Source organism: Molothrus aeneus, chromosome 3 (genome assembly GCF_037042795.1).
Source record: "Molothrus aeneus isolate 106 chromosome 3, BPBGC_Maene_1.0, whole genome shotgun sequence".
NCBI classification, from domain to species: Eukaryota; Metazoa; Chordata; class Aves; order Passeriformes; family Icteridae; genus Molothrus; species Molothrus aeneus.
The window spans coordinates 24459119-24484645 of record NC_089648.1 but is presented as its reverse complement, the minus strand read 5'-3'; the positions used below and the strand labels follow the sequence as shown (position 1 = coordinate 24484645).

At 36.9% G+C, this 25527-nt stretch overlaps 1 protein-coding gene across 1 annotated transcript in view; it reads left to right on the top strand.

The window, feature by feature from the left end:
- The window catches only part of LRPPRC (leucine rich pentatricopeptide repeat containing), an 87822-nt gene that overhangs the window by 56279 nt on the left and 6016 nt on the right, over positions 1-25527 (top strand). Inside the window, exons 26-35 of the mRNA XM_066546501.1 lie at positions 4633-4701; positions 4944-5034; positions 7283-7425; positions 7536-7617; positions 11507-11627; positions 15307-15395; positions 18610-18814; positions 22108-22247; positions 22410-22525; positions 25297-25371. Coding sequence (XP_066402598.1) covers positions 4633-4701; positions 4944-5034; positions 7283-7425; positions 7536-7617; positions 11507-11627; positions 15307-15395; positions 18610-18814; positions 22108-22247; positions 22410-22525; positions 25297-25371 — 1131 coding nt within the window. The remainder of the gene's footprint in view (positions 1-4632; positions 4702-4943; positions 5035-7282; positions 7426-7535; positions 7618-11506; positions 11628-15306; positions 15396-18609; positions 18815-22107; positions 22248-22409; positions 22526-25296; positions 25372-25527) is intronic.

Here is a 25527-nt window from a genome sequence, read left to right as displayed (position 1 = left end):
CATCCAGTGTTTATGTTGTAAACAGCTTTGTTCAAATAACCTGCTATGCAAAAATAACCCGGGCTTCATTAAAGCTGTATGGAATTAGTGAGATTTTCCTAGACATTTTTGTGGAATCAGGGAAAAATCTGTCTTTAAATTAAGAACTTCCCATCAAGTGTTCTGTTTTCCATGGTGCTTATGTTGGAGAGAGCTGTTAGGAATGACACACATCAGTTCCTATAGCTGTCTGCCCAAGGCTGTCTGCTTGGAGGAGTAAAGCATTTTCCTGCAAGACATTGCTTTGGCATCTCAATCTCAGTAACTGGTTCTGGTACTGGTAGCATAAGTCTATTATTGCTGCTGATGTAACTCTTCATGAAATGTTCTTCTTCCTTTAGCAGCATTAGCTGTCTCTTACGATTACTGGATTTTTCAGCTGCAAAGAGAGGAATGAATGGATCTGTCCTTCCAAAGAATACCATCAGGAAGTGCAGCATGGATGGCTTCTATAAAATTTCCCTGTTTCTTTCCAATATGTTTGTGTTAGTGATTATAGTAGAACTGTTTCCCTAAGAAAAGACTGAACTTTTTGCAAACAAAATGCAGAAGTTTTGAAGTAAATGTAAACTAGGTAAGGTGGTTGGGGTTAAACTTAAATAGTTAGAATTGATGTGTTATTCACAGTGCAGTTATGAAAGGCTAGAATAAGTTGACTGCTATATGTAAGAATTATTTTGCCAAACAGGCACAGTAATCATTTGTGAACGTGCAGCATTGCAAGGTTAAAACAGAAGCTCTCCATCTCATGTCACATGTATGCCAAATGAAAAATGCTGCTGCTGGTTTTTAAACAGTTATGCAACCTAAGCCAGCAAAAGTGCCACTGTTTTGGGGCAGTTCTCAACTCTTAGTTTGCTGAGTCATCTTTTTGAAAAGGACTCAAGGCTTCTGGTCTGTATGATGTCTTTTGTGGTTTTTCTCTGTAAGTTTTGTGTTTAAAAAGAAAAAGTTTGGTTTAGGCAAGTGGAGAGGAGTAAATAAATATTTTCATATGTCTTCTGTAATTTTTAAAACTTTTTTGTTAGAAAAGCTTTTTTGAAAGTAAAAAACCAGTATGGCTCTATTGGCTGTAGCAGTTACAGAATACTAAGGCAAACAGAATTTGAATATTTCTATTGTTATTTTAAAATCTGGAAAAACATCTCATAGATTCCTCTCTGACAGGTCACTATTTTTCCAGACAATCTGTTTTCTTTCAGCTGTAATAGGTAGAAATTAGCTCAAATAAAACTTAGTATAGAAAATGTACTGATTGGACCCCTTCAATCACCTGAAGTGACTGGTTCTCAGAAGGAGGAGAACAAATCAAATGCTTTCGGTGTGTTAGGACTGTTGAATGATTTTTATTGCTGCTTGACAAGAGTTCTTGCAAAGATGCAGCATATTTATCCCTTTCTGGTTAGTGTTCCTTACTGTGTGTGAAGGTGCAGAATCAGTGAGTAAATTGGTGTGGGTGTAAGTGTAGAATAAGTGTAATTGTCATAGAATTACAGAATATGCTGAGTTGGAAGGGGCCCATCAGCATCATCAAGTCCCCTCCTGGCCCTGTGTAGGACACCCCAAGAATCACATCACGTGTAAGTTCTGATCAAAACTCTGGGCTGATTTCTGTAGAAGATACGATGAAGTAGCTGAATTCTGCTTAGCCTAGAGAAGAGTCAGGGAATTATTTTATATACATCATTAAATTAGTATGAATTTGAGATATTAAAGAAAAATCAATTGTATATTGTCTTCTAATACAAAATCCAAGCTAGTAGAAGTTAGGCTGAAAACAATCAAAAGTGGCAGTACTTTGGTTGTTCTCTGCAGAAGGTGGTGGAGGTAACCCATTGCCTAAAGATCTTCTGAATGTGATAAATCTTAAGGGGTTTCAGGGGCAACCAGAAGAGCTCATGGAAGAGAAATAACTTATTAGAACCAGTGTGATCCACTGAACCTCAGGTAGTTGGAGAGTGGAAGAGCACTAAAGGGAAAGTATTGCTGTGTTTCCTGACATTTCATATTCTCCTGTTACAGAGAGGATAACAAGGTTTGATTTGGTACAGTACAACTGTTTTATATTTCAAAAGAATGTAAAAGCCAGAAATCTGTGTTTGGTTTATATGCTGGATGAATTGCATGAGACTCTCAAAAAACCCTCAAAAAACAAAGAAACCACTAAGACTTGATATAGATTTATTTTTTTAATTTAGTCCATTGAAACAAGCAAGATCAAAATTGTAAATGGTAATTCGGAAGAGTAATTATAGTTTTTTTACTTAGTTTTTCTTTATTCCTTGCATTCTGTTATTCTTTATTTTAGTCTGCTGTATCGTAGAAACACTGCTTGCTGTTAAATGCAATGTTTAAAATTCCCTAAGATTGTAAAGGATAAGCTACAAATATGGACTATCAGGCAAGCCCTGGAGATTTAGTTAATCTGACCTAGATGTTCTTTTGATGATTGAGACCTGCAGTATGTGAAAACACTTCTCAATTTCAAAATGAAACACAAGGATGTCTGTTGTATAACTCAGCTGTCCTTGTAGTGACAGACACATCAATCATTTCTGAACAGGAAAGGATTTACTATAAAAAGTTTGTAGCTTTCGAGCTGTTGAGTTCATTGGCATTCGGATCAGCAGTGATATTGGAAGTTGTAAGTGAATTCAGCATTTGAATTTTACCGTGTCCTAAAGAGGATTAGCTACAAATGCAGGCAACATACTTCTTTCTTTTTCATTTTCAAGAGCCTGTTTTGTATCAAGAGCCTGTTGTGTAAGATGTTAATTCTTGACTTAATTTTCAGCATATTTCATGTGAACCTGCTTGGTAGCTTTTAAAAAAGCACTGAACAGGTACCTATAAATAACTGTGGGGAGTGGAAAAAACCCAAGCAAACAAGTAATTTAAAAAAAAGCATGTACCTGGAAAGCTGTGTTTATATATACCACTTTGAATATGTGGGAAGACACAATTTTTCTGTAACCTTCTGGGCTGAGACTATTCTAACAGTACAGCTAAACACCCAGAGATGCTCCATGTTGAGGAGCTATGGGATTAGCATTCTGTTTTTAGCAAACTCTTACATTGACTTCATAGAATGGTTGGGTAATTGGTAGGATTATGTGGCCCAACATTTACTCTGCAGAACACTGTTTACTATATATTTAGCAGAATTCTAGAGTTTTCACTGAAATTTTGCATGCTGGTTCTCTGGTGTATGCTGAATTATTTCAGAAAGAGGCAAGGGTAGTAATTCTGCACTTGGAGACTATGGGAAAAGGAAATTATCTGTGTTTAAAAGAGAGAAGGTAAATTCACATTTCCAATAGTGATTGTTTCCACTGTTTTGCAACTGAAACTTAATATTTCTCACAGCATTTTGTTCAAAATGCCTCTTTTGTGCAAACTGGCATTCAAATTTTTAACTCGCACTTCACATTTAAACTGTATAGATTTCTTACAATATTAAAACCTAAAAGCCTTCAAGAGTCAAAACACATGTTTCTCTGTAGGGGTGAACAGACATTTCCTTGGAATTACTTAAAGCTTAATGTGAATATGGACATTTGAAATAAAAAACAGAGTTCACTCTGTAAATTATATTTATGCTAAGACAAGGTAGTATAAAGCCAGGAAATCCAAGTATCTATGGGAGGGAAATCCAAGAGGTAAAAACTGGATGCTTTGCACACATTTTGCTGTAACCTTTTTTTAGATATGTTGGACACGAGTAGGTAGAATGTATGATGTATCTCTTAAAAAAGATTGACTTTTCCTATCTTTATTTAAGAATTTATTTAAGTTGAGGAACTGCTGTTTTGATTATGGCATATGGTGCTGGGAGGGCACAATGTGGCCTTTTCTACGCCAGATGGAGTTTCAAGGATTGAAACCTTTCCTTTGAGCATGTGTAGCTACTATGTAGCTGCAGTCTGCTTGAAACAAGAAAGGAATGAATAAGCAGAGGCTCACAACCTGGAAAAGTCAGTAACACAAAGAACTGTGGCATGCTGACAATTACACATCAGTTCCTCTGTGTATACACACATAAGGGTAAGCTTTAAGAGTAAATCTTGAGCCTTCTGTTCTGGAGTAGGAATTGCCCTACAGTTCCTACAGCTGGTATCTGAACAGTATATTGGCATCACCAAATGGTGATGGTGCAGCTCAGAAACATGGTTCTCTAGCTGCTAAGTTGCAGTGGTGCTGAAAACAAATATTTCATGGTGAAGACAGTTTGGAAATATTTGGTGTAATTCTTTACCAGGAGTAATACAAAGGATTACTTTAGGTAGCAGCAATAATACCCTATTAATGTGATGATAGAAGTTATTTAATGTTTCCGTTCATCTGAAGTGTATTTTAAATGAACTCTCTCAGCAGTTTTCAACCAAGAAGGAGACTGTCTTGAATAAGATGACTGCAATTTTTATGTCTCATAAATGCAACTTAACTACAAGCTCACAAATAATCATGTTTTCATTTAGATTTCAAAAAACAAACAATAGCTATGAAGTTTCTTTATGAATACCTGTATTATGTTTATTTTCCCTTAGAATGTTCTATGTGCAGTAATGCATTTCTTGTGGAAATATTTTACAGACTCCTGGCTTGAGAGCACACTCTGGAAGATTGAAGTGGTTTGCACAAAAGTGTATATTAAATAAACAGGTATGACTTGTATGATGTGCTCTATGAAACTGTCATTTTATTCCAAGAAAAATTGTTTTGAAGTATTTTCTCACTTGTTTTTTTTGTTTGTGAAAGACTATATGACAGGCTGGTGAGGTGAACTTAATGCTGGTGTATACATAAATACTACTTTAGCTGAATGCACACAGCATGTATGGACACATATATAGAAAAATAATTGTTTGCCTGAGGTATAACTGAGCTCTTCCTTCTTTTTGAAGATGGAAACTTTGGAACAGTTGGTAGAATCAACTCAAAATCTGTTTGAATGCGATAGAGATGAGATGTACTACCACCTGCTCCAACTGTGTGGTAAGTGAGCTTGAGATCTTATCCATGTTTGTAATCTGTTTTCCTTTGTGGTTGGAGATGGGACATAACCCTGAAGAGAAGCTATATCTTATACACAATTAGTCTGGCTAGCATTTCTGAGGCATCTTGTGGGCGAGGAGACGTCAGGGGTTTGGTTTTTTTCATCTGCAGACCTGAACGCTTAGTTAGTTGTGTGTGTGTGTTTGGCTTTCAATGTGCTTAGGGAAGAAATCCTGTTCATCTATTATCTTGATAACTGCTAAAAATTGAGAGTCTCCTGTAATTGGATCTGGTTCTTCAAGGTGCATATATTTTTTAAATGTATATACTTTTCCCAACCCACAACCTAACTTTAGCATCATTTATAGTCATGAAACAGTTTTGAAAACTGAAACTTCACTTCTATGCTGCAGACTTAGTGGAGGATGTGTCTATGAGGTTTTCATTCCTCTTTTTGTGTTTTTCAGTCTATGTTGGTTTTGTTATTCAGTGTGTCACACTGTATTATAAAGGATTAAAATTTTGGATATTTATTATAAAGTACTGAAAAAATACATTGTGTTAAAACTTGGTATGGAGCGCTACACAGTAAATTGGGACATAAAGCATTGTAGGGATTTCTGTGTACTTCAGTAATGTATGTACATATATATCTATATATTATTGAGCCATTACAGGTGTTTGATATGTCTGGAAAACTTGCTTTTGAATTTTGAATAATTTTAGGCTGTTCTCTATGTATGTTTTTGGTTGGGTAGGACTATTGACGCAGGCCTCTTCCCTACTGCATTTAGCTACAGCAGGAGAAGACATGAGTACTTGCACAGAAAAAATGTGACCAGAGACTCTGTGAGAATTTTCTGCTTTTCATTTCCTGAAGCCTTGGAAAGCTTCAAAGAAAACTGTAGCATTACCTAAGTCTGGCTTTACACATACTGGTTCACCATCAAAAATCAAATAGGCCTGAAAATCAATCTTGTCTCAACAGGGAGAGAACCTTCCTGTTTCTCCACTCACCCTGTTCACCTCTGGCAGTGACTAAGTCTGACAGTGTGCCTGCTAGGAAGAGAATCTAGGAAGATACAATTCATCACATTCTGTCATGCAAAATCTTCAGTCTTCTTTCAGAAGACAGAACCAATTCCATCTATTCAAAGAAGTGGAAAAACATTTGTGGGTTTCTGTCACCATGAAAGACAAAAGCCATGCATAATCCTGCTTTCAACCATTTTAGATTACCTATCAAAGTTGCCCCATGCACAACTACAGCAGGACTGTCATTGTGTACCAAAACCGTAACTTCAGATCTATTTAAACATAAAAAGAACCCTACCATCTAGTCCAAGCAATAATCAAAAATGCTGAAAACAAGGATTTGATTATCACAGAATAATTTATACTGGAGAAAACCTCAGGAGTTTAGGCCTAGGCCATTTCCTGGAGCTAGGATAGCTCCAAAGTCAGATCACATCAAAGCCTTGTTTAGTAAAGGTTTGGGTGTCTCCAACAGTGGAGATCAAGGAGCTTTTCTGAACAGCCTGATCCAGGATTTGATCATTCTCCAATACTCCATTGCTGTAGCTTTCAAATGTCACTTTCTGCCCTTTGCTGTGCATGTGTGAGAAGAGACTGACTCTTGAAGAGTTGGCGAAGAATTTACAATATTTGCATGTACAGCAGGAGAGCAAAACCTGATTTGAATGAAATGCCAAGGCAGTTTATTGAGAAGGTTGCTCCTGCTTTAAAGAGCTCATTTTTACCAGGGTGTAAATCAATAGTGACTGAGAGTCATCAATGCTTCACAATTGGTGACTGCAAAGCTAGAAAATGTAAAGGCGACAGGAAAGCACATGCTGTAGGTAGTTAGATGGTAGTTAAGTATTTCCTTTCATGAAGTCCAGATTTCTGTTTATTTGCAGTTATGTACAGTGATGCTTATATAAATTTAAATTAACAGTCTAGAAAAATAGAACTGATGAGCTGGGATGATCACTTCTGCACTACTTTTGAGATGATTTCTCATTTGTCTGAAAATCCATACAATCCTTGGGGCTTTTTTCTGGCATCCTCTAGGTATTAAAATAGTTTAAAACTTCAAACTGATGATTGTATGAAGCAGAAGTACATGATTAATTGATTTACATTATTAATCGATGGATTATTTTCCAAAGATATAATTTTGAATTACCTTAGATATGCATGCACATTCTAAATGTGCTTTTATATGAAGATTTTTATCTTGTTTCAGATAGCAACAAGGACTGGGGAAAGGCTGAAGCTATTTGGACTAAAATTCAAGAAGAAAATATTGTTCCTCGTGAGAAGACACTAATTTTACTTGCTGGTATATTTGAGAAAAATGGTCAGGTTGTTCCATTTGAGGTACCTAAGGTAAGTGGAGTCTAACTTTCCTAGTTAACAACACTTATGAATATATTTCTTCTTATTAAAAAAACTAACAGATATCATTTCAGTAATTGAAATGTTTGCTTCTATTAAAGGATAGGCCTGAAGATAGCAGCAGTGCTTCTACTGGGGAAGAACTGAAAATACAGATGCTTTGCAAGAAAAATAAAGCAAAAGGTGAACTGAAATCCACTGTGGGTTTTTCCCCTGCTGTGTTAATTTTAAGGTTTCAATTAACTGCAGAGCTCTTCTCTGCAAACTTCCCAGTCTCTGCTAAAAACAGAATTAATTTCTGCATGGATCTTTGCCTTTGTATATAGAAGAGCAGAGTGTATTTCAGTGCCATTCCTTTGATTTGGTCTGTGATTAATCTTTGGAAGTCCATTCCTATCCATCTCATCCCAAAGCAGAGTGACAGTAGAAGAAATAGCTTTACTGGGCCTTACAAAATGGGGAGGAAATCACAGAATCCCTGAATGCCTCAGCTTGGAAAGGTGGATCATCTGGTCCAGCCTTTTTGCTCAGGCAGTCTCATCCTTGAGCACATGGAACAGGATCCTTGAATATCTCCAGTGATGAGACTCCAACACCTCTCTGGGCAATCTGTTTCAGTGTTCAGTCACCAGCACAACTCACACTTAGGGGGAACCTCCTGTGCATCAGTTTCTGCCCATTGCCTCTTGTCCTATTGCTCTGCCCCACCGAGAAGAGCCTTGGTCCCAATTAGTTCATTTCTAGTATTTTCTAAGGTGCAGAGCATTTGAATGTTCTGGAAATACATATTTTCTTTGTTTATACTGTAGTAAATAAATAGGCACCTTACTTGAAAGCGGTATAGAAAATAGAATTCAGTAGGTTTAAAAATTAATTTTGCTGAATGAGGAAGATTTATAAATGCAAGACACCTAGTAATTTTCTTCTCTGAGTGTAATCAGTATATATTATGGGTTGGACACAGATTTTTAAGCTCTGAGTTTTTAAAAGAAGAATGTATCAGTCATTCAGACATTTAACTTACATTGTTAGTGAAATTACCATCTTAGAGTTACTCAGTCTAAATATTCAGTTTATTTAGATTAGTAGTCAGAAGTTGAGTCTGGACATTCTGCATACTGGGAGTGCAGTACCATGTTATGTGTATGAAATTAAGAATCATGTATTATGGCAGACATCATATTTTCAGGAAATTCTTCATGCTGGTAACTGTTGGGTATCATAAAAAGATGAGAAATGAAGAAATGTTGTCATTAAAAATCAGATGAAATCAAGGGAATGTACTTCATGACATTTTCACTAGGAAAGTGTCCTGTGCCTTTGGTATCATGAATGATAAGTGAAGAGCAGGAGGAAACTAAATAGCTGCCTTAGACTTGACAGGGAGACTAGTTTAAAACAAAAATATAAAATAATACTTCTGTGATGACCTCAGATATTGAACTTAGCAATAAATCACTTCTGCATATTCTTTTATTTAAAGGTGCAATATTTGGGAGAAGGTGGTCGAGAGCTGTTGGGAATGAAGGGGAAAAAAATGTTCCAACTGTGTTGGAAAACAATTTGTCTTGGAAAATTCTTCTCTTGGCCTTAGAAAAAACCTAAAAAACCTAAGTTGTTGCTTTTTTTATATAACGTTATCATGTAATTTTGGTGTGAATGTAATGGGGCAGCTTTCTGATGGGAAAAAGATTAACTCAATCTAGTTATGTAACTATTCAGTGAACTTTCCAAGTCTGACACATTTTGATAATCTGTTCTCGAAAGTGCTTGATTTATGCAAAGTCATATTTTCATCATTGTCTTGATTCCTCAGTGTGAGAACTTGACTCTAGGGGATCATGTAATACATATCCCAAACAGTCACAATTATGAAACAGATTTGACTGTCTTGAGAACTGAGACTTTCTTGGCAAGTTGTCACTTTTCTAACAAATCTTTCTGCTTGAAATAGCTGATATAGCACAATATGATTTTGAAACCAAGAAATTTCTCTTTTGAATGCTAATGTATTTTAATAACTTTAGATGCCATCTGAAGAAGTAATAAGCTGATAATTCCTGATCAAGGGTATGTCTTAATTGAAGATTTATTTAGGTATACTTCAAACATGCTTCTTGCAGAGATGCAAAATGAAGTTAGGAAAAAAATCTAAACAGGATGATCATAGGACTGACATACACAACAAAATTGATAGAAATATTTTTAATTCTTCATTGAAGCAGTCATTACAGAAAAACCTAAAAATTAAATACATTTCCTTGTAGAAGGAGATCTTACATGTTATGGACTGTGATAATTGTTAGTAACGTATGCCTGACATCTTGACCACTAGGGGCCAGGTCCATTTCTGTACCCAACTGATTAAAGTAATATTTAAACACAGGGTGAAATCCTAGTTCAGTCCGAAGACAGCAGAGCTTTTGTAGGAAATTTTGTAAGGAAATTTTGTCATTAAAAAAAGTAGAACTCAAACAGACATTTATGAGCAGAAAGGCCAAACCTATCACCAGTCAGCTACATTTTTGTAAGTCATTAGCTGTATTTGTAGCAGGTATAACAGTCACAGGGGTATTGTTTTTGTTGAATTGTGGTTGCTGGTCTGCTGATACCTCAGATTTCAGAGCAGGGGAAAGAAAAATGTCTTCCCACTGAATTTAAACTTGAACACTGTGAGTCCAGTGATCAGCATCTGCGCAAGCAAGAGAGTTCATCAATCACATTGCTGCAGGCCAAACTAACTTCAGACCTCTAAGTAAAAGTGGTGGAGGATTTCAGGACCTTTCTCATGTGGTCCTGTTATTGTTCCATTGCTCTTTTGGTTGACAGTGCAATCACTCTTGTAATGTCAGAGTCTCTTGTGAAGCTGGAATACACAGAAGTTAATTTAATTTTTACTGAGATGCTGTTACCCTTTATCTCTCTTCATGTATATATTTAACAACATTTCAAGCATACAGAGTAGATTATGAATGGTTGTGGTAATTCTAATTATTAACTTGGTGTAGGAGTCTGTGTGATGTAAATAATAAATTTTATGCATAACCATTTCTTTGCCTGCACTTCAGGAGATTTTTGTGTATGCTTGTTGGCTAAAGAAGTTAAGATGCAAACTGAAAGGCATACCAACAGTTTTGATTAAAATTCTATAACACGCTGTACTAAGTGCAATTAGTATAATGCTTCTTACGACATTAAGATTCAAACGACTTGTCTTCATCTTTACTTTCAAAGTAGAAGAAAAAAGCTTAACGCTTATCTGTGAAATTTGTGGTGATAGTCCAACTATTTCTGATAAGTTTTAAAGGTTACTGTGGCTGTGATTTGAACTAGCAAAGGAATTACTTCATGAGTCATTAAAAGAAATGTGCAATACTGTTTAGATGTAAAAGATCAAAATTGTGGTTCTTAACACAGCTTTCTAGCATATGTTACAGTGTGGATGGCAGTTCTAGCTGCATGTTTATAGCTGCATAATCTTGTTTCAGAAAAATAAATGACTGAAAACTGTGCTTATCATTTTTTCCCCCTTTTTGGTAACATCTTTTCATACACTGACAGTTATTGTGAATGCATGAAATAAAACTGTTAATCAGTCAAACAAATGCAGTGTAGTTTACTTGCTAAATATCTGTATATTTGTAAATTGTATGTTTTGTATAAATCTTGTCGTAGCCAAATAATCTGATCTCCCCATATTGGAATCGCCTCCTATATTATTTGTTAAATGCTGTTGTGATCATGCACCAGACACTGTAACTGTATACCCCAGAATTAGGTGTTGCTTTAAAAATCCTGAGTCTTCCCCTTCTAACCAGCTGTGTTGATATTGAAGCAACAGCCACATATAAAGGAAGAGCAGTAGCAAACTTTTTCTCCCGTAGAAGTGTGTGTTGATTGTGTGTATACAAGCAGTTCTGAGCAAGCTGTGATCCAAAGCTATGGGCTTAAACATGTAAGCAAAGGATACATAGATTTAAGATGGACCTTTTTCAGTGAACAGGTGATTTCTTTCTGTGATCCATGTTCTTGCAGTATGACATTTCCTTTTGGCTTTCTTACTCTTTTTTAGAGGCCTACAATATTTTCAGGAGAATGCAGAAGGATGAGTCTCATTATCGTTGCTGTGACATCCTTGTAAAAGCGTTGTTAACACAGGATTGTCTTGATGAAGCCCTTGACGTGAAACGCATGTAAGGCTTTTCTTTGTTTGGGAGACTTTTATTGCCTTAGAGAGAGGGGTTAAATAATTTCTGGATCATTTTCAGGTGAGTCCTTATCTTTTAATGGGAAAACAGGTCATGACTAGTGATTAGGAGCTGTGGTAAGAAATACACCAGTGTTTCAAAGGGTGATATGCCACATTTTATAAAAGGTACTAGAGTGACAGTGTCTATTGCTAATAACTCATTTCAAATAACAATCTGAACAAATGTACTTGGCATCAGAGTTGAAAGTCTACCCTTCTGGCAGTCTGCCTTTTCCTCTTTAGAGCAATATCCAAACAGACAAGATTCCTTCACTTAGCTGCCTGTGAGCCTTCCCCTGAATGCCTGTCCCTGCTGCTGTCTTACCTTGCCCACACTCCCTGGCAGCTGGCTGCCTGCCAAATGCAAAATGGTACGTTTGACTGTGATGCCAGTGGCTAAGAGATGACCATAAACCTTAGATCCAACTCTTACACTTCTGAAATAAATCCGACCTGCTGTCACAAATTATTAGAAGGAAAGGAATTGAATTAACCTTTAGTGAGTTGTATGATACAGCCCTTGCTTTAATGATTGCCTGTAACGTGTGTTCTGGTCAGGTTATAGGCTTTAAAGTGTTCTGACTTGTCAATGTAGAGTTCAGAAGTACAAGAATTTCAGTTTAAGGGTTTTAAGTCTTTCAATTTATTCAACTAAAACAAGACTGGTGGTTGTCATCAAGTGTGCTCACTGAATGAATACATTGGATTTGAAAGTGCCTGTAGGTGAGTTACCTAATGTATAGAGTACTGTAAAAAAGCCTAAAAGTTCTTAGAGCCAACTTAGTTTCTGATGTCCAGGAACAGTCTAGTGTAAGATGATATTGATTATTTTAATATTTTCTTTAGAAGTGTTTAGATTGGAGAAATGTCTTTTGTTGAAAAAGTGTTGGAGTTCTGCTTTCAGAAGGACAAATAGTCCTTTTGCAAATAGCTCTCAGCAACAGGGCATTATGATAAGTAATGTTTGTGCCTGCAGGATATATGGCTTATATTAAGGGAAAACTAAATCAGTTTATCAAATTGATCTCCCTGTAATGCAAGTAACTGATAAATCTTTGCAAATAGAACGTGGAGGGGAGATGCGTTAGGGAGTACAAAGAACGTTGGTAAATTTAGGTAGTTTGTTTCAGAGAAAATACTCAAGTATCTAAAGATGTATTGGAACGTTCTTCAGGGAAGAAGCTTGAAACATTGTACTGAAGATTTGTACATGGATCCACTGCTTTCCTGCTCTACAGCTCAAACAGTTGTAAGGAAGAGGCACAAAGTAGTGCATAATTCCAGCAGTAATTTGCAAATTGGAAAAGAAGAAAGAAGGTGGTGGTTTGTTCCTTGTATTTCAAGGATTCCGAATCATCACTTTAGATAAGTGTTTAGATAAGTGTAGTACATAAATTCAAAATTCAGGGGAAAAAAAATTTTGAAAGACTTAAAAGGTCAGAGATGTGTTAAGCCTCTGAAGTTTGAGATGTTTAGGAGTAAAGTAACAGGATTTTATAAGAGATTTTCTTCTTGGTTGCTGGTCAAAGCCAACTATGATCTAACCCTGGTGCTTTTCACAACTCTCCTACTCCATCTTGTAGCTTAGAAATGCCAAATAATGACAATCTGAGAAGCTTCTGACAACTTACTCTTGCATCAAAACAGAAAATGCTTCATGTTGGTCGTGTTCACGGCATATCTGTGTGGCTTTTTTTCTAGTAACAAAATTATGCTAATATTAAGCATTTTTAAAAGCTTTTAAGTTCTAAGTAATCCACTGAAATAGAGAAAGTGATGGGGTGTGTGCGCCTGTGATTGAGGAATAACAAATCTGTGTGTTAATATACATTTCTGGATGCTTCAGAATTTTTCCAGCCTCATACTAAAAAGAGATTACTCCTACAAAGCCTAAATGTGTATGGTGGTCTGAAACTTGTGCAGCTCCTAATATTTTTGTAAAATACAGGAAAGCTACCTTAATTTAGATACAAATTACTCATTTTACTGTTTGAAGCCAATTTGAAAGATAAATAATATGTAGATAGTCTTACTGTGCACATTAGCATAGGCAACAAAATAACTACTTTATAAATAATTTTAAAACATCCAATAACTTCAAAATATCCCTCTGTTACCTGAACTGAAAAACTTCCATTAGAAGGTGATTTGGGAGAAGTAAATAGCATTCTTACACTGCCTTTGAAAGAAACAAACAGCAGACATCCCAGAACATTACTGATCTGTTGGTCAACCCAAGTGTTGCTTTCACATTCTAGAACTGTTTTGAGGAATATTTACTGCATTTAGTCCAAGAAGTTTTAAATAGAAATTTAGGAGTATTGGAATGATGGATTAGTTCTGTAATAGTAGCTAACATCTATTTAATCACACTGAAGATTGGAAGATTGGAGAAAGTAAATCCTTTGTTATATGTAATTTACAGTCTCATGCATGAATTGTTGACTTAAGGGCTTTGACAGATGGGACAAAGGAAAAAAAAAAAGGCGGAACTGAGCAGTGGGTGCTTAGGCAGGGATTAAGGGGATTGGTTGGGAGAGGAAGAAAATCCTGAGTCCAGTGACTGCATTTGTGAGCCTGGGAGGCTGAAAGTGACTGAGAGGATAGTCATATTGTGTGCAATGTGAAGGATTTTCTTGGGATTGAGGAGAACAATTTAGCAATGACCCTGCTTACCTCCCAATCCGCTCAGCCCCTAAGTTCAAGTAGGTAGGCTGCTCAGTTGTTTGCCACAAGATGATCAGTGAGGTTTATCTTGATTGCTGATATGGTAAATGGCAATGCCCCCCTTTGCTCTGTGGAGATTTTGTAATCTAGAAATGAACATTTGTAAAGTTATCCTTATATATTAAAAATGGGGCTTGGCTATATGTCATTTAGGAGCAGGAACATTTTGTAGTACAAGACCGATGTGATTGCTGGTTAGTCTCTCTTGACTAATTTCCAGAGTGTTAGCAAAGCTTTAGCAGGGTTACTGAAGTAAAGGCTGTCTTTGCTCTACTTACATGAAGTTTTGTATTACAGGAGACAAGGAATTGATAAGTGAAATACAATTTTAATGTGGCTAAGGCAGCAAATGTAGGATGTTCGCTTTAAAACCTGTATACCTCTAGATGACAGAAATTTGAAAATTAATCAACCAAATGATATGGTGTTAGTTCATAATATGCTTTAGTTTATGTTTAAAATATACAGTGCTGAAAATAAATGTTTCATTTTTATTGCTGAAAGAATAGTTTTATATTTTATAATTATGGTGACTATTGAAAAAAGAAGAAAAAGTATCCAGCTTAGGATACAACAGAACAATGCAGGGCATGCAGTTATTTTAGTCATCTAATATGTCAGCATTCAAGAATCTGAACCGATTGTTTAAAAAAAATCTTGTACTTTGTTTCTTTTGTTGCTCACTTCCAACTTTGTCATCTGTCAGAATGCAAAAAAAAATTATCCTTCTATAACCATTGACAGGATAACACAAAAGCTGTCTCCAGGTCGATATTTTGCAGCAATATTTTTAACATACGAACAGTAGTTTTTATAATTTCACCTTGGTGCTCAACCATTTATTATCGTATCAGAAGCATGTCAGTAATTCCTTTCTAAATGTCTGCTTCTTTTAGTGCTGAGACCCACATCAAGGGCTTCACACTGAACAGTGCTGCCAGCAGCCTCCTCATCATATCGCAAGTTAGGCGGGATTATTTGAAAGGTATGTCACAATGCTTGACCTTTACGTCACATTAATGCCTCTGCAGATTTTTCTTGTAACGCCCTTCGAATACTTGGATAAAGGAGTCCATTTAGCAAATTACCTGCTTATCAAGAGCCTTTTGTGGTAGCTGAGAGACGTAAATTACTGTACATGCATTTATAATACAGCTTGAATATGAATGTACTTGTCATTTGACCACTTAGTCCAGTTTCCATTCCATTTAACACAAGATGGGTTTTCTTAAGATGAATCACAGCTCTTCAGACATGCAAAATTTGTGCTCCAGAACGAGAGAAAGTACAGGCTTTCAAGTGCGTTAAAATTCACAGCACAAGTCATTTTGCTTTGGAAATTAACATACTTTAGAGCATCTGAAACAATTCCCAGCAGTTGTTTCTTGCATATTGTGTTGGTTGTGTGAGATACCAGATGAGTTAAATTGACTGTTAAATGTGCATGATTGTGAACTAAATGATTATAATATTGATTTAAAAACTTAATCAAATACTTTTAAATAGTTCTCAATACCAACAGTAACAAAATACTCTGTTTGGTTTTCTTTTTAATGTAACGATGATGATAGTGAAGGAAATGGTGGCTGAAGAATACGTAAGGGTACCCAACAAGATGGTGCATAAAGTTTACACTTATTTTAGTCCTCAGCATTGGCTGCTTTGCAGCCTAGAGATCAGCTCCACAGAGTTATGTCCTACTTCTGTAGTTGGGCTGTAGAAGTCTTGTGATAGAGGAGAACTCTGCATGCAGGTAGTTGTACATGCAGGGCAATGTCTTTTATCTCCATGCAAGCCTAAGTACAGTGTTGGTACCTATTTTTGTCAGTACCTTTAGGCATTAAAGCAACTATGCACAAATTCAGAAAATCCACTTTTGATTCGACCATCATTACATTTTAGTTAATTCCATCATACATAGCTGTGCTAGTAACTCATACCCATGTAACATCAGCTACATTAAAATACTAAAGATGAGCATTTAGACACATCTTCTCACTTGTACTCTTTGTTTCCTGTGGCTGATAAACCTGTCTTCTTCCTCATTCAGTCTCCAGTTTCATGTCATTGGCAGGTGTCATCCACTGAAGTATTTGTGATGAATGCCATTGCTCCTTTTTGCAGATCTTTTTTTGCTGCTTTCAAGGGCTTCACCTGACTTTCCTGTCTGATTTTATTCTCATAAATCTTCTCTGCTTTCTTCTCTAATATGCCATAAATTTTACCAGTTCTTCCTGAATATTGCACACAAAAAGTCTTCCCTTCTTCAGAACATCAGTGATGTTTCTATATCCTGCTAGTCTCTTGCATTGGGATTCTTTTAGCTAGCATACAAAATCCTGTTACATCAACTCTCTTGTTGTACTCTAAAAATCTCACTTTTTGCACAATGCAAAGTTTCTCAATCTTGTGGAATTACATTACTTTGCAAAATTATATTTTCTTATATCTTGTGCATTGAACAAGCTTTATCTAACAATTTTATTGAATAGTCACACTTAATCCTTGTTTCTGTTTTAATTTGAGATATACTACTTGTCTTTGTCTAAGTGAAGCCTTGAAAATGCAAGTTACTGAGTATTTCAGCCATACAGGTAATTTTCTAAGGCTCACAGATTACCCAAAACATTTTTGGCATGGTGTTTTTGTAGTCTTTTGTTGGTGAGCTCCATTTGACCTACATCCTGTGATGGCTTTCACTTGCGTAAAACCTGCTTGCTTTTTACCACTTACATACCTCATTTAGTTCATCAGCATTCTTTGCTGTGTAGTGTGGTGCAGTTAAAAGGTTTTATGGAGGTACTAAAGTGTACTCCTAAGAGCTCTGATATCTTCTAGCAAGAACTTGGTAAAAAACAGGTTACTTTAAAGAGTCAGAATTAAGAGTTTTGGGGTAGGAAATTTGCAGAGTTTATAGAAGTTTATTTTGAAGGATGCATGGTTGGTTTTCACAAGCATATAGTTACCTGCAGAATTATCCACTATGCTACTAGTACCTTAATTCTTGCAGTTGTTCTGCACATACTCAGCTTTCAAATCTTTCTCTGTCCTTGTTCTTGAGAAGGCTGGTTGCACTCTGTGCTAGAGGGAGGTCTGCACCCGAGTTAGGAGAGAATTTGAACTTGGCATGTTTTCTGAGATTGCTTCTTAAATGTTGTGAATCTTCCTTTCCCCCCCCCCCCCACCCCCCACCATGTATTCCTCCTTATTTTCCCTAAAAAGAAGAATGTGGGGCAGAAAAAAAACTTCCTGTGAAGGAAGCCTAAGCATAAAGAATGTTTTTTGCTTCCTCTCATGTAAAGGGTAACACTTGATTTCTGCAGTACCTGCATATTGAATTGGAATGGCAATGCTGTGGAGTTCATGTGGGTGTATATTATGCTAGGAGTGTTATCCCTTGGTATTATAATTATCATCTGTGATTAATCCTGCCTGTGCTGGTAAGGAATAAGAGATTTTTACCAGAGGGGCATGTCTTTCTGTGTGTGTTTCCTCATGGATAACATAAATTGACAAGAATTCTGCTTGGAGAAATGAGGGTGACTTCATCAGCTGTGGGTTTGGGGAATTTGTGGCAGATGGACAGGAGATTGACCTTGTGTGTTTTTAACATGTAATTGCTATAATCTTAGGAGTTTCTGAGGTAAGGGTTGAGTTCTTGGTTTTTGTTCTTGCAAGGGAACTTGTATCCCATAATTTTATTTGAAAATTAAATTTGGGAAAACAAAGCTTTCATGCACACTCAAAAAGAGAAATCTCAGTATTATAATTCATCAGTTTCTATAATGAACTACATTTTTAGGCTATATTTATTCTTAAATATACAACATTTTTTGTTTTTAGTAAAGGAAATTGATTGCAGTTTGGGGAAGAAAAGAGTCAGGACTTCAAAATCATAAGAGAGAATATTTATGACATGCCTGCTTTCCTTGAGCTGGTTAAAAACAAATTATTTCAATGTTGAAAGTAGCTTAATACTTCTTATTATGAGATATTATAGCCTTTCAATCTAAATTATTGTTGAGAGTTTTTATTTGTGTATATGTATTCAAGTTAGAATTCACTCTAGTGATTGCAGGGCTTAAAGAAATTTTTTTTCTGTACTTATTTTAAATGGGTAGGATTAATGATACCAGCAGCATGGTGCTTTCTGAACTAAAGTCTGATTTCTGTTTCCCTTATTGCTTTACCATTGTTAGATGCCTTGGCTGTTTTAAAAGGAATGCTTGACAGTGGTGTGTTGCCTACTAGAGCAGCAGCTACTGCTCTCATTCAGGCCCTGGCAGAAAAAGGAGACCTAAAGAACCTGCAAGTACTTGAAAACATCCTGGGAGACGTCACAAAATCCATTCGTTTACCTGACTCACTAATCTCTAATGCAATTGCATTGGCTCATACAAAAAGGTAAGTATTTCTAGGACTGTGTATTTAATTATTTTCTGCAATGTGCTGGGAAATCTCTTGCATTATCCATTTCATTCTGTTTCCATTTTTACAGTGTCCCAGATGTTGAAATTCTAGTTGAGTATAGTGTGCAGTTCTGTTCTGGTATTGCCTCCCATACAAATTTGGGGTTGAAAATTTAATGAAATAGAGATATGCATTAAGGTCTTTTTTGGTGCTGTAATTTGATACCTTTGTTCCAAGGTGCATGTAAAGTGTTTCCTCAGTGTTAGATTAAAAGCTCTATGAAATCTGAAGGTAAAATAGAATTACTTCATCAAACGTAGCACCCAGAGATTATATAAATATATATTAAATATATATATTTTGTTGGAAAGAAAAATCTACTACCTGTTCCAGCAGTTGAAATGGCTATATATTCTTGAACTATTACTGTCTTTACCTTCAAAATGTGAAAGCCAGATGTGTATCTGCAGAGTGAGGTCTTTCCAGTAAGAACTAAAAAAGCTTGGCTGATGCTTTAGGCCACAGTTTAGTTATCATAGTTATTCCCACACTTCTTAGTATCCTGTGATTCAGCTCTTTTTCAGTATTGTGCTCTATGTGCATTTCTGGTTTAGTTGATACATTGGTACTGTGCTGGTTTATCCTTTGTGTAAAACTGCATGAGGAAGCACCTGGAGGAGAGAGGGCAAGGTCAGCTTCTCAAATACACTTTGCAGGGACCAGTCTTCAGGAATCCTACATATTCTGTTGTTTCATTTCAAACTAGTTTTGTTGGGTGGACCTCCTGTGCCTGGCTTGGCAGGAAAGCTGTAGAGCTCTGTAGTGCATAACAGATTCCTGGTTGCCTCAGGCATGCCAGATCACAGGGAGCAGATCCCAGTGGTCCTTGGCACACAGTTGTAGTGCATGGACTTGAACGTAAATGAAATACTTCAGATGGGAGAGACACTTCATTATTTGTGTTATAAGATGCCAATTTTCCTGTATTTCCACGTCATAAAAGTGTTGCAAAGTCAGGCTGTGCTCTTAAAGGTGGAGTTTGGTGACAAGTATAAATAAATAAATGGTTGCATGCAGGTAGAGCACCAACTTTTCCCATACCAAAACTAACTTGATGTATGAAAAGACTGAGCAGTGTTAATTAATGTCGTGGTTTGAGAGAAAGTTAAGTTTTCTGGGATATGCTGTGTTCACCAGTAGGTTTCGGATTTTAGTATTGGCACCTGGTGTGGCCACTGGGGCATGGATACGCCTCTGAGAACACAGGGGTTAGAAGCAGAGCATTCCCAGGAACCTCTCTCTCAGGTTCCGGTGGGGAAAGAGTTCGGATCTCTCCCCCGTCCAGCTGCTGCCCGATGGCGGGGGAAGCCATGCGGCCGGGTGAAGTAGGCCGGGCCTTGGACAGAGATGGCAGGTGAAGAGGCCCCGAGGATGGAGGGGTGGGAGAAGCACCAGGAGGCACCGGGCAGCCTCCCCCAGGAGAGAGAGAGAGAGTACAGCCCAGCCTGTGCTTGGGACTGTGCTACCTTGAAACGTGTAACATGTGCCAGCGGCAGCACAGCTGAGAAGGAGAAGAAGGGGGGGGTGCAGTGAGAAGGTGTCCAGCCGCAGAGCCCGAGCTTTTAACCCTTTTTTGGACAATGAAAACTTTGCAGAACATTAACCTTTCCTAGAAGAGAGATAGAGATGAGATGAAGAGGGAAATGTGCAAGTGTGAAGGTCTGGGCAAGTGGAAGATGTCGGAAGAGTAGAGAAGAACCTTAGGTGGGAAGAGATGATGGAGTGGCCTTAGCTGGACTCTTCTTGTTATGGCCATGGACAGAACCATGTTCCTTGTGATACAGAGACTGCATCCAGGGGGAGGCAATGGCTCAGAGCCAAGAGGGTTCAGTCTTGAGACCCCTCGGCCCCTGGGGGTGAAATCTGGGGGGGACAGGTGTCCCAAAGGTGAGACTGTGCTCTTTTTGGAACGGGACAGAGCATCCTTAAAAGAACAACCCTAGAAGCAGCTCTGGTCCGTGTTCAGTGGTGAGAGCACTGGGCATGGCAGGAAGAGGTCACGACGGCAGATGTACACTGGGCGGTGCCATGAGTGACACGGAAACACACGAGGTTTCAACGGTGATTCCAGGAGAAGCCTATGGCACAAGAAGGACTCCTCTCCTCTTGATGAACTGAGAATTGATTATCTAAAGGGTGGTGCCGGACCGAGAGTCGATAATTTGGGGGATGGATGTATTGGAAATACGATGGGGGAAGGAGGAAATGTTTTTGGAAGGTTTCATTTTCCCTGTGTTTCTTTTTACTTAGAGTTGTAGTTTAGTTAATAAAGTTTTTCTTTTCTTTATTTCTAAGTGGGGACCTGCTTTGCTTATTCCTGGTCACATCTCACAGCAGACACCAGGGAGAGTGTATTCTCATGGGGGCATTGGCATTGTGCCAGCTTCAAACCATGACAATAATATGCACCCTGTATATTCTTAAATACCTTGTAATCTCTATAACTTTGAAAAACAGATTCTTACTGATATTTCCAATACAATGTTCATTTATTGGTAGTTCTGTGTTTCTGATTCAGTTTTCAAAGCATTTTTCATGGCTTTCACATGTGCTGCATTGCTGCTTCACCTAAAAGCATTCGTTGTGCTCAGTTTTCTTTTTCAATTTAATTAGGTTTTACAGTGGACTGGTAAGAGATGTTGTCATTTGAACTTTTTAGAATGCTGGAATGAGAGTTTACACTTTGGTGAATACTTCTTGCATTATTTCATTCGCATTTGCTATATTTAAGCCTTAAGATTAAAAGCATATAGATGTAATGACCAAATGACATTTAGTATTGTCTTTTGCATCCAAAAGGGCAGGCGTGGGAAAAATCAGGTAAATAATTAATTACATTGCATAAAAATACTTAAGTTGCATGCATTAATTATTCAGATACTCTCTGTTAATGTTTAGATTTTGCCTTCTAGATTTGCAGGATGCATTTTCCTAAAGCAGCAAGCTGAACTCTTCTTTCTTAATGAGGAATAAAGTGTGTCCAAAATACCTAAACTTTGCACAGGTCAAAGGCCGTTTAAACTTATTAATTGATTTATTCATTCAGTCATAAATTGTTTCATGTTTACCATATCTGAATGAATAAAATTTTTTGGTCAATGTTTTTTCATCAACTATTCCTGGTAAATACAAGCTTGATGTAGAAAACAAAAACTTCATTTTAATTGCTTCTTTAGGTTTAGAAATCTTGATTTCAGAAACTGACCCAGTTCAATCTTTTTTCCTAGCAATGACCTTGATGCTGCTGTGAAATACCTTGAGCCTCTGCTTATCTCTGGTGCACAGAATCCTGATCAAGCTGTCAAAAGTATTTCCTATTTGTTAAGAAAGGTGTCTGAGGAAGGATTAGAACCAGCTTTGGAAAAATGTAAGTTAATTGCAATGATATTTAAATATTCTGACTCGACAGAGGTGTTATGAAAGAGCTATTACACATAAAACCTGCTCAGTCAGCATAAATCATGCCTGTGAAGTTTACAAAAGCAGCTTTTCAATCCAAGCTTTTCCTCATGTACCCATCATTTTGCAGTCGGTGCGATGGCAGAACGAGTGGCCAGTCAGTGTGGAATGTACAGACCTGTCACAGATCTTTTCCTTCAGTATATCACTGCAGGCAGAGTGGATGATGCCAGATCGTTGATACAGGTAATGACATAACAAGAGGAACAGAAATGCTTAGAGCTCTCCAAAGGTTAACTGAGAAATTGTCACAAAGAGATGTTGTGCAGCTGCTGGGATGCATTTGAATTACAGTGTGAGTAGCAGTGCACACTTTACACTAAACCATGGGCTCATGCTCTAGTGCTGAGAGTAGCGGTGCTAGAGTCAGAGGTGGTTTTTGTCTTCCAGTAACATGAAGGAAATAAAGCAAGTATTTGTATATTGCAAATATTTTTTCTCCAAGTTCTCTGTTAGATGTCAGTTGTTTCTTGCAAACCATTTCCTTGCAACTTCTCACCTAATTTCTTAAGTGCTGTAAACATGATATCTTACAGCTGTACAGTTTGCAAAACAAGCAGGCAATAATTGCTTGTCATGGACTTTACTTCACTTGGCTGTAATATTGTATATATTGTATTCAGGGCTTATTAGGAGCTGAATTTGCTTTCTATTTGTCACAGATGCATTAAACCCCAAATGTTGGTCTCTGGGTCACAGTCTCAGCTGAGTTAGGAATTGAGACAGCTGCATTTGTGCTGAGCTAAAGACAAGCCAAGCAAGAGGTGGGATGAGCTGTGGGTGCTGGGAACAGGCTCTGTCAGGAGGCTCATCCAAGCAGGTGACAGTCCAGCAGTCAGACTGATGTGTGCATAAGCTCCTGCCTCAAATCAGGGCCTCTTATCATCTCCTGATAGTGCATGCTACTCATTTACCAGTTCCCAAGTATTTTAAACTCTTAAAGAAAAAGCTCTGCTTCATCCATGACATATTTTATGATATTCCAAGACACTACCAACAAAGCTGTTCTATTACTTCTGCTGCAGTGTGAGGTGTATTCCTTGTAATTCCCTTACTTTATGTAGGGCTTTGCCTAACTGGTCATTTGAATATTAAATGAAAAGGAGACTACAATTTTGCAATAAAACCCTCTTGCTATATAGCTTGAAACATCAAATTGCAAAAAATTCTCGAGTTATTCCACTCTTTCTGATTTATTGATTGCTCTTTGATTGCTCTTTGCTTGACATGGAATGAGTAAATGAAAATTGGATACTTTTTTTTCTTTTGTGAAGATAAAGTTTTTTTCATTTTTAAGTAAAATGATAGTATTCCTAAAATTTTCCAGAACATGGAATAATATACATGTATATATTCCTGAAACTTGTTACAAGAGCATCTAACTGTTAGAATTAAATTAATGGCTCTATAGGGTACTTGAAATAACCTTGTATACATTGTATCTTAATGGACAATTTAAAAATACCTTGTTATAAGTGGATATTTACAGGTAAGCTTGAGTTGGAACTTCTGTGTCTAGGAGAAAAATAGGGGATTTTATGGCTCAGGAAAAACTTTGAGCTGTGTTAAACGTTTGTGACTGCTTTGTGTGGATCCAGTGTTCCACTAATAGGAATCCACCAACTGGAGGATAGGAATAGTCACTCTGCATTGTTATATTTTGGAAATTAAACAACAATCTAAATGAAATATTTTGCTTGTAATCTAAAATATTAGTATATACATGAAGACTCCTTGGTTTCAGAAACGCATCTAAGAGTCTATTTAAAAGTTCATGGAACAGCTGCAGTGTCTGTTATTGTCTGGAGGGAGAATGCTTTTTCTGATGAGAGTCGGAAGGGACTTGATATTTCAGCATGAAAGGAAGCTGTGGATAATGTTTCTCAAACTAGACTCTTTCCTCTGAGAGCATTTACTGGCAGTAGGTGAGAATGGCTAGAACTGGTAATAAAATATTGCAAGTTCCTCTCATCAGTGCTTTGCCCCTATTTAGCACCATAGAGCCACTTGTCTGTTTGCCTAAAGAAAGGAACCTTCACACCTTTTCACCTGGACTTTAAAGAGCTTGTAAACATATTACTTATTCAGAATATTCATAATGGCATTACCCAAATTTTCTTGTTTGCAAATGTCTACAATACTAGTTGAATATAGGAAAATCATGGTATGTGTTTTCATATGCACAATATTCTCTTTTTCCTGTGCATTTTGGTACTGATATCACACAGCTGGTAAAAAAAAACACACTCTGCATTTTTAAGAGTTCTAACACTGACATCTTTGAGGAACACACACTTAATATTGTCTTGTATATTTTATTTTGTCCTTGTTTCTAAAGTAAGATCAATTTTTGATTTTTATCTGGTCTGTCTCAAACTTTTTTAAGTTCAACTTCTCTTTCTCAAACCCTGTCTATTGCAGTTAAAGCCTTTTATAAAATAGAGAGATTGAAATCAGTCCTTTGTATGCATAAGTGTAGGTAATTATACTTTAAAGAGAACTTGCTTTGTACATTTTAATTTTTATAAAGAAACGAGCAGTTATCTCCCTGACACCTTATTAAATGTATAATTAACCTTATGATCCCTAGCTCACTTGTGAATGCTTGGCAGTATAATTGGAGAGGAATAGTGTTTCTCTTTTTCATTCTTTTGCAGTCCTAAACCTCGTTTTTGTGGTATATTTGAAGTATTAGTTTAATTCTTTCCCCTATTGTTTTAAACAAACTTTATCCCTACCAATTAAAAATGTTTACCAGTGAAGTGCATTAAATGAACTTGGTTTGTGGTTGGTTTTTTGGTTTTCTTGTCAACCTAATATTCAATTATTTACCTTATAAATTGGTAATATGTTAGTATATTGTTTTAAGCATCTGTAATTAGAAATTTTCACCTTGGTAATTTTGTTTAACAGTAACCTACTTATGTCTGCTACATGAATCATTTCTTTGTCTTCAGAGGTGGGGTGCAATAGTTCAGGAGAAGAGAACTTTTGGGCGTTTTTTGGCTAGAGCAGCATCTCAACCTGGACAGGTACAATATTTTTTTCACATATACAATTTCCTATGTTGCAAAATACTATTTCATCAACCTTTGTTAAAGTGTTTTGAACTTCACAGTTGACAGCTTTACTGGGTTTCTTGGGGAGGAGGGAGGTTAATTTGCAGAGGTGGTTATATTTAAAGAACA